Raw genomic sequence first — 9475 nt, 5'->3', positions numbered from 1 at the left:
TTGCCATGTAGCTGAGCATGTTTATACTTCCCAAGGGCTAGTCTCTGCCCAAAAATGTCCCTGGAAGGGTGTGGCATCAGGTCAGGGTTCCATACAAGCTGTTTCAGGAATTGCTGACAGAGCTGGGTGCAGCTCTCTCCCCTAAAGCCCAGGGTGTGGCCCATTAACTTCCCTCTCCAGTGGAACTAGGAAAGACAGTATCATTCCCGGTTGTGAATGAAGCATCCACTTTTCTTCTGCAACAATGACGAACAAAAAGGATAGGACTGGTGTGATCTTTTGTTCAAATGAATTTCCCTCTTTTTGTGGGGAAACCCAAATCCTGTCTGCAGTTTTCAGTACTGGATAATTCCAGACAGGAGCCTTATTTGTAGGTAATCCTCAACTGCTATGATTTGAAAAAGAGAACTTTATTCCTATTGTAATCTCTAGCTGTCAATTATAAGATGGATTTGATAGAGCCCCAATAGCAAAATATATATCTGGATCATCCTTAGTGCTTTGAAAAAGTAAAGATGCCTAACCAGAACCTCGAAGGTTTTAATTCATAAGACCTGGGCTGGGATCTGGAGATCTAATTTTTTAGAGCACCCAAGAAGTGGTTCATATAGACATTCATGGGTAAGAAACATTGCTTTGAATTAAAGGAAGGCATATAAACTGACACAGAGGACACAGAAGCAGTTTTCATTTTTCAGCCATGTTTGTAAAATGATTCACTTCCAGAACAGGGGGAACAACTAATCCCTTTCCCATTATATCTAGGTGTATTACAAGTTACTTTAGCTCTGTTACCAGAAGTTCTCATTACTATTTCTTTAGGGAGGCAACCAGGCTAAATTCTAATGTTCTCAAGGTATCTTGTCCTGGAAATGGTGAAATGCTGAAATCTCAGGATTTGAAAATGACTTGGCTGAACTAAAGATGAAGAAGCTAAGCCTCTACTACTCTTCCTAGTCTCCTGGGCACAGTTGTGGAGTCTTGGCACTGTGCCCAAACCCTAAAAAGTAAAATATGGCAACAATAAAATCAGACCTTAAAGAATTTAGAAGTTTAACTCGTGCTTGCCACCACGGATTCAGCAATAAGAGCAGACAGTTGCACTCTATGTAGTTCATATCTGCTTTGTTCCTTCATATCGCACTGAGCAGAGAGAAGGTAAAGAGCCCTCTGACAGCTTCAGCTTTCCCTGTTCTTTTCCTCAAACTCCAGGATGAGACCTTTAATGTGGGACAATTTCTGATGCAGGTACTCACAGCGACGCTTTTCTTCCCTATAACCTGGGTACCGCTGCAGAGAAAAAGGATCCATGTCAAAAAACCCGACAATACAAAACAAGAGGATCTACCATTTCTGCCTTCTTGCTACCGTTCCCAGACCTTGTCTTACCTTCCTGAACTTTCTATATTCCTGGACTATTTTTTCTTCCAGTACCTGAAACAAAGAAAATGTTAGCGCCAACTTTAGCCTTGAGAAAAAAGCTCCAGTTTTCTTGGAGAGAAGTAACTTCCCATCTCATTCTACTAAATGACAGAGAATAATTTTTCACTTAAAACTGACTTGCTTGTCATTTGGGTCACTGTACAGTCTTAAGGTCAATTAGGGAGTTGATGGCCAGTAAAGCTAGAAAGCCCATCTTGGGTCCAGTCCTTACCTTGTGTTCTGGAGATCCTCGCTGAACTCTCTTGATCTCTGCTCCCAGCTCTATGAACCTTTGGCTTGCAGCCCCAACACGAGCATGTAGGATGCGGTATTCAGTATAATCTGTCTCAAAGTCCTGCTCATAAGCATGTTGCTGCTCTGCACTGCGGATGGTCCTGTATTGCCTGCCAGGAGCAGAGAGTTGCCACCTTCAACTTCATTGCCCTGAAAGTGTCAAGCTCCCAGGAAGTTTATCTTAATATCTCATGCACAAGGTTTGATAAAATTGTTAGTAGCAGGAGACTCACAGCACGTAATCTGGTACCTCTTCAGGGTTTGGGGATTCAGAATCTAGGAAGGAAGCAAGATGACACAACTACATAGGTCTTTTTTCCGCTAGGGCAGTTTAGTTTTTTAATTTATTTTAGGGAGCGAGAACACAAGCCTGGTGAGGGAAAAGCAGACACCCCACTGAGCAGGGAGCCCGAAGCAAGGCCCAATCCTGAGACTCCAACCAAGATCATGACCTGAGCGGAAGGCAGATGCCCAACCAACTGAGCCACCCAACACCCCTCCACTAGGGCAGTTAGCCCTTTTCTCATTAACTCACCAGCTTGAACTGAGGGACTGTGTTCCAACCTGGGGCCCATGTCTTCATCGTTATTCTCTTGTTCCCAGTCTTCTCCCTCTTGCAGGTCCTGACTGGGCAGCCCTTGTAGGGGACTTGGAGCTAAAGGCAGAGTTCTGAGTCTCTTCTCTTCTAGTCCTAGAGTGGTTGTAGGTGCCGGACGCTTCTGTTGGGAAAAATACCACATAAACAGTAACCCAGAAAGCCTAGTCTGCCTGACTCATGAAAACTAATCATAGAATGAGCTCCAGGAGCATCAGAATGAAGGCTCCTAATTTTAAAATGTTAGCCTGATTGGACAAAGATTTCTGAAAAACCCTTGCTATTACAACTTACCTTGTTCAAATGTTTCTGGCTAGCAGAATAAGTCAGTGCCTGATCAGGTTCTCTGTTTGGAAGATAGGTCTGGTTTCTAGGATATTTGAAGAGGGAATGGGAGAGATGAAGACCAAGATCTCTTATTACAGCATTTAGGGTGGAGATTAGAAAGGAAGATAATATGAGGGATTCCCAGTTTAGTCCCACCCTGCCCCAAGTACCTCACTTGCCACTGTGCCATGTGTTCCTTTGAGGATCCTGGGAGTGACTGTCCTTGGCTGCTTGCCAGTGGATCTGGCACCTGGCAGGGAAAGTGGCAGGGGCACTTGCCTCTCTGGGCTTTAGGCTTTGCCCCACCTGATTCCAGCTACCTACAGTTTCTGGCCTCACCTCTTTTAGCGCCATCTGTGGCTGTGAAACTGTGTCTTGTTCAGAATAGTCTCCTGTGTTCTGCCAACTCTCAGGATCTCTGACGCGGTCCATCAGATTATGTCTCTGAACTATAGATGGGGCTGGGATGGAATCCATGGCTGCCCAAATAGTGAGGCGATCCCTGAGTGGGCCCAGGCAGTGGAGCTGGTTAGGCCCAGATCTGGAAAGGGGTGGTGGAAAAATCCCAGGAGGGTGGAGAACTTTTAAGCACCTCTGAAATCATCCTCCCCAACTTTCCACAAACCCTTTTTATTTGCTCCCTGTTCCCCCTTACCTGCCTAACCGTTGGCACACAAGGTCCAAGCCACCTCCAGGGCCCTCCTGGCCACACTGGGACACTAAGAAGGAGAAGAGGCAGGACCAGCCAGGGCCTGGGAACCTCAGATACTGAGCGCAAAAGGAGAACCATAAGCCCCATGAAGTCGCCCCCTCCCCCTTCCTCCCACAGCCATTCTTCCCTGAGCCAACCTAAGATTGAAGATGGGTCCCATGGGGCTCGTTAGTACACCAGGTGCAGCTGGGCTTGAGTTCCCCAGGAGGCTGAGACGACACAGTGTCCTTAACCGCAGTCTCCTGGGACCACAACGCTAGCAGCCCCCTCTGCCCCACTCGGGTGTTCAGTTCTCGGACCGTGACTGCTCTCAGCCTCCCGCCCGGACCGCACCCTCCCGGAGCCCACTTCTGTTCTCCCCGCACCACGCCTTTTTCCAAACACTCTAGGCCCGTACTTACCCCTCGGTTGCCTTGGAAAGCGATCACTGGCCGAACCTGCTGGGAGAGCAGATGCGAGCTTAACGCCGGTGAAGTGGCATTCCCAGGATCCAGCGTCAGGTGCCCGGGGTGGGGTGGGGGGCACCTGCCCCGCCCAATTCACTTGGAGAGGTGGGGAGGTTAGAGCCTGCGGATGCCTCTTCCCATCCCCAGGTCGCTTCGCCAGGGTCACCGGCAGAGGCCTGAGATCCTGAGGGGTAGAGGCTAGGGAAGACGGGGCCCAGGGTCCGCCGCACCTGTTGCCGCCGACACTCTTGCAGCGCCCGCAGGACCGCGTCGTTGAGCCTGAACATCAGGAGGCTGGTCCCGGCAGCGGGGGTGAAGCAGAGCTGGAGCTTCCCACTCAGAAGCTCCTCGGGTCCCTCCATGGCTGCGAGGTCTAGCGCACGCAGAACGAGAGCCACAGGCAAGGGCCGCCACCACCACCACCTGTGCTGTGCAGGGCTACACTGGCACTCTTGGTAGCCCAGGTCGGCCCCGCCCTCCACCAGGACCCACCCCTGGCCCCACCCCTGAGGCTTCCCCGCCGCTTCGGTGCTTCGCTTTCCCCAACTTTTGCACGGACCCACCCCCACGGGTTTCTTGGATACGTGCGCACCGCTTTGGGCTTTCGGAAGGGGCTATCGCAGTTCCGGGGTGTGTGGGGGGGTGTCTGTGGCCAACTTTAGACCCCTTCCCGGTTTTGCCTCAGTTTCCCCAGCCAACCTGAACTCAAGAGTTGCTGTCTCTAAGTGAAGCTGAAACTGCAACCTCTAGAGGGTTTTAGAGGCAGAGGGGCGGGAGAGGACCTGGTTGCTGGGCTGACTCAGTAGACCGTGCCTCAGAGACCTAGACTCCCCCAGGGACCGGAGGGTGGCGGACCCAAAGGGGTATTTCTGACGCCAACACCTGGTGCAGCGCTTTCGATTTTTCCCGCCTGTAATAGTGCTGCAGACCCGAAGTCGATTTCTAACTGCGGCTGGAGAGAAAATCAGGCCCAGTGGGTGTCAAGGCAGCGGTGAAGTTTGGCTCTGGCGGGCTGGAGCGGACCCCTCCCATCCTCACCGGTAGGCAGGGATGGGGGGTGTGGGTAGTGGTAGGAGAGTTGCAGGGCGAAGGGAAGACTCAGTCCCAGGTCACTGCTCCTGGCTTATACAGGTGAGACTGGTGTGAAAGGGAGCTGGCCCACTCCCTCAGGAGGGCCGAGAAGTGCCACGAAGTTGTGTGACATTCTGGAGGTTCAGATTCTGGTGCACCGAGACCGCAGGAATTTCAGGTGGGCCCTGGTGTCTCCAATTGTCCCTGTTTCAGCATGTTTTCCAAAAGCCCTGAAGTTCTCTTTCCTAGCCACGATCCCTTTGCTAAATCCCTGGACCTACATAATTTCAGGTGACCTTAATGCCCTCCACCCCAAATCAAATTACCTATACATTTGTCAAAACTCATCAGATAGGGACGCCTGGGTGGCTTAGTCGGTTGGGCAGCTGCCTCCAGCTCACATCATGATCCCTGGGTCCTGGGATTAAATCCTGCATTGGGCTCCTTGCTCAGTGGGGAATCTGCTTCTCTCTCTGCCTCTGCCTGCTTGTGCATTCTCTCTCTCTCTGACAAATAAATAAAATAAAATCTTTTTTTTTAAAACCTCATCAGATAGTACACCTAAAATGTGTATATTTTAAAGTATGTACATTAGACCTCAATAAAGGTAATTTGAAAAGGCAATGCAGTAAATCTCCAATTCCAACAACAAAAACATTTACTTGTCCATCTCCTTAGGGCTTTCTGCTTCTGTGGGTGACCATTTGTTAATTTGATAAAGAGTGTGGCAGTAGGTAAATCTGGTCTCCCAGGGTTCCTTTTCTTCTCAGATGACATCTGTGGACTTCTGTCGGATTTTCCTGGATTTAAACTCAAAGGAGAGCCTAGAATGGTGAAAATTTTAGAGAAGAGGGCAGGAGCAGTGCTATAAGAGGAGGCAAATGGGAAAGATATTTGGGGAAGGGGTAGGAATCCCTTGGATTGGATGTCTATTGTGTGACAAAACCTTTGCATGTTATTTAATTCCTAAAATAACTTTAGAGTAGGTATTATCACTCACACTTTTCATTCATTCATATAACAGATATTTATTGAGCACTTACTCTGTACCAGACATTGTACCATATCCTTGGGATACATCAATGAACAGATTTCTTGTTTTGCAGAGATTACATTCTTTTCTTTCTTTTTCTTTTGTTTTTGTTTTGTTTTTTTGTTTGTTTAAGTAAGCTCCATGCCCAGCGCAAAGCCCAATCAGGGGCTTAAACTCATGACCCTGAGATCTAGACCTGAGCTGAGATCAAGAGTCAGTTGGTTAACTGACTGAGTCACCCATGTGCCCCCTGGAGAGCTTATATTCTAGAGGGGAAGGAGACACTATAAACAAACCTAAGAAATAAACATAAGAAATACAGTGTATGTTGCGGTGCCTGGGTAGCTCAGTGGGTCTGCCTTCAGCTCAAGTCATGATCACTGGGTTCATGGATCAAACCCTGTGCTGGGCTCCCTGCTCAGCAAGGAGTCTTCTTCTCCTGTTCCCTCAGTTTCTCCCCCTGGATTGTCCTCTCTCTTTCTGAAATAAACAAAATCTTAAAAAAAGAAAGAAAGAAATATAGAGTATGTTAAAAGATGATAAGTGTTATAGCTAAAAGAAAAAGTGGAGCAAGGTAAGAGGGTCTGGAAGTGGAGGAAGAGGAAGTAGAGGAGGATGGAGAGGGTTGACTGTATATTAAGTAAGGTGATAAGAGAAAGCCTTATGGAGAAGATGAAATTTGAGCAATGCCCTAAAGGAAATGCTTTCTAGGTAGAGGGACTAACCACTGCAAACTCTGAGTCAGAAGTGTGCCTGGAGTGTTTAAGGAAAAGTTGAGGCCTGCATAACTGGACCAAAGTGAATAAAGGGGGAAAGTTATAACAGACAAAGTCAAGAAGGTAATGGAGCAGGGACGGATCAGGGGCTGAAGGGCCTTGCGGGCCATTATAAGGACTTTGGCTTTTACTTTGAGTGAAATGGGGAGTCACTGCAAAGTTTTGAGCAGAGGTGTAATATGAAATTACCTCCATTTTCAAAGGATCACTGTAGTTGCTGTGTTAAGAGTAGACTATAGAGTGACGAGGATAAAAAGCAGCATGACCTGTTAGGCTGTTGCAATAATTCGAGCTAGAAATGTTGGCGGCTTGCACCAGGCAGTAACAGATGAGGTGGGAGAAGGGATAAGGTTCTGAGTATTTTGAGGGTAGAGCCAACAGAATTTCCTGATGGATTGAATGTGGTACGTGAGAGAGAAATGGCATAAAGATAACTCTACCATTTTTGGCCAGAACAACTAGACGGATGAAATTGTCATTGTCTGAGGTAGGGAAGACTGCACGTGGAACAGGGTTCGTTCTGAACATATTGAGTTATCTGTTAGAATCCACATGGGAATGTGGAGCAGGCAGTCGTATACACAAACTTAGAGATGGTGAAAGATGTCTGGGCTAGAGATGTAGACTTGATAGTACTAAACATATAGATGGTATTTTAAAGCTATGAGACTAGATGAGATCACCCAGGAAGATAAAGAGGAATGTAAAGTGTTACACCCTCGGATACTCCAATCTCTAGAAGGAAGTCAGGGGGAAGAAAAGCAAAGCCAATTGAAAGGAGATGGCCATTGGAGAAGAAAGAACACCAAGAGTGTATGCAGTGCTGAAAACCAAGTGAAAACAACGTTTCAAAGAGACAGGGATTGAACAACTATGTCACCTGCAGTCAATAGGCCAAGTAAAATGAAGACTAAGAATTGACTATTGTAATGAAAATGTTCTAAAATTGACAGTGATGATGGTGGCACATATCTGTGGATATCCTAAATGTCAGTTCAGATCCTCTGCCTATTTTTTAATCAGGTTCTTTGTTTTTTATTGTGCTATTGAGTTCTTTATATATTTTGAATATTAATCCCTGGTCTGATATATGATTTGCAGAAATCTCCCATTCAGTAGGTTGCCTTTTCATTTTGAAGATGTTTCTTTCAATATGCAGAAGCATTTTAGTTTGAAGTAATTTTTATTTTTGCATTGGTTTCTCCTGCCTTTTAAGTCTGATCCACAAAATTATCGCTAAGATCAAAGTCAGGTTGCTTACTGCCTATGTTTTCTTCTAGGAATTTTGTGGTTTAGGTATAACATTCAAGTCTTTAATCCATTTTGAGTTAGTTTTTGTGTATGGTATAAGATAGCGATCCAGTTTTTCCAATGCCATATATTGAAGAGACTGTCCTTTCACCATAGTATGTTCTTGGCTCCTTTGCAATGCATTAATTGTCCATATATATGTGAGTTTAGTTCACAGCTCTCAATTCTGTTCCATTGATCTGTGTGTCTGTTTTTGTGTCCGTATCATACTGTTTTGATAACCATAGCTTTGTAGTTTGAAATCAGAGAGCAGATACCTCCAGCTTTGTTCTTTCTTAAGATTGCTTTGGCTATTTGGGATCTTTTGTGGTCTCATGCAGATTTTAGAATTATTTCTTTTCTTTCTTTTTTTAAAGATTTTATTTATTTATTTGACAGAGATCACAAGTAGGCAGAGAGGCAGGCAGAGAGAGAAGAGGAAGCAGGCTCCCTGCTGAGCAGAGAGCCCGATATGGGGCTCGATTCCAGGACCCTGGGATCATGACCCGAGCCGAAGGCAGAGGCTTTAACCCACTGAGCCACCCAGGCGCCCCAAATTATTTCTAAATTTGTTCCGTGAAAAACAACATTGGAATTTTGATAGGGACTGCATTGAATCTATAATTTGGGTAGTATGGCTATTTTAACAATATAATTCTTTCAATCCATGAGCACAGAGTATCTTTCCATTTATCTGTATCTTCTTCCATTTCTTTCATCAGTTTCTTACAGTTTTCAGTGTATAGGTCTTCTACCTCTTTGGTTAAAATTATGTCTGTTTGTTTGTTTATGTATTTATTTATTTGACAGAGAGAGAGAGTGAGAGAGGGAACATAAGCAGGGGGAGTGGGAGAGGGAGAAGCAGGCTTCCCACTGAGCAGAGAGCCTGATATTGGGCTCAATCCCAGGACCCTGGGAACATGACTTGAGCTGAAGGCAGACACCTAATGACTGAGCCACCTAGGCTCCCCAATTTATGTCTATATTTTATTTTTTTGGATGTATTTGTAAGTGGGATTTTCTTAATTTCTTTCTGATAATTCACTATTAGTATATAGAAACACTATGGATTTATGTATGTTGATTTTTATCCTGTTCACTGAAGTCACTTATTCTAATGCTTTTTTTGGTAGAATCTTTTGAGTTTTTTATGTATACAGTATCAAGTAACCTGCAAGTCATCATAATTTTACTTCTTCCTAATTTGGATGCCTTTTATTTCTTTTTCTTGCCTAATTCCTGTGTCTAGAACTTCCAATACCATGTTGAATGAAAGTGGCAAGAGTGGGCATTCTTATTTGCAACAACATGGAAAGAACTAGAGGGTATTATGCTAAGCGAAATAAGTCAATCAGAGAAAGACAATTATCATATGATCTCTCTGATATGAGGAATTTGAGAGGCAGAGCTGGGGGTCGTGGGGGCAGGGAGGGAAAAAATGAAACAAGATGGGATCAGGAGGGAGACAAACTGTAAGAGACTCTTAATCTCATGAAATGAACTGAGGTT

The 9475-nt window shown here is 45.6% G+C and overlaps 1 protein-coding gene across 2 annotated transcripts; it reads right to left on the bottom strand.

Moving 5' to 3' along the window:
• Positions 1-681: 681 nt before the first annotated feature.
• ELL3 (elongation factor for RNA polymerase II 3) lies at positions 682-4260 on the bottom strand. Of its 2 annotated transcripts, XM_032856639.1 has the most exons (11): positions 4027-4258; positions 3752-3787; positions 3294-3406; positions 2978-3179; positions 2809-2888; positions 2606-2681; positions 2252-2435; positions 1950-1992; positions 1655-1826; positions 1390-1434; positions 682-1290 (listed from the first exon to the last, which is right to left on the bottom strand). In XM_032856639.1, the coding sequence occupies exons 1-11, from the start codon at positions 4156-4158 to the stop codon at positions 1180-1182; spliced, it is 1194 nt and encodes a 397-aa protein (XP_032712530.1). In that variant the 5' UTR covers positions 4159-4258; the 3' UTR covers positions 682-1179. The 2 variants fall into 2 exon arrangements, with proteins under 2 accessions (XP_032712530.1, XP_032712531.1); XM_032856640.1 differs by lacking the exon at positions 1390-1434 and having other exon boundaries at positions 4027-4260.
• Positions 4261-9475: the final 5215 nt, after the last annotated feature.

This window comes from Lontra canadensis, unplaced genomic scaffold, assembly GCF_010015895.1.
Source record: "Lontra canadensis isolate GAN:19392208 unplaced genomic scaffold, GSC_riverotter_1.0 scaffold12, whole genome shotgun sequence".
Lineage (NCBI taxonomy): Eukaryota > Metazoa > Chordata > Mammalia > Carnivora > Mustelidae > Lontra > Lontra canadensis.
This window is presented reverse-complemented; position numbering and strand designations above follow the sequence as displayed.

Bases quoted from the DNA above. Each gene is read 5' to 3' on its own strand.
- ELL3 (XM_032856639.1), bottom strand. From the start codon at position 4,158: ATGGAGGGACCCGAGGAGCTTCTGAGTGGGAAGCTCCAGCTCTGCTTC. The intron at 3,180-3,293 runs GTAAGGGGGAAC...ACCCCTTTCCAG, and splicing joins GTGTGCCAACGGTTAGGCAG to ATCTGGGCCTAACCAGCTCC. The intron at 1,435-1,654 runs GTAAGGACTGGA...TCTTTGTTTCAG, and splicing joins GAGGATCTCCAGAACACAAG to GTACTGGAAGAAAAAATAGT.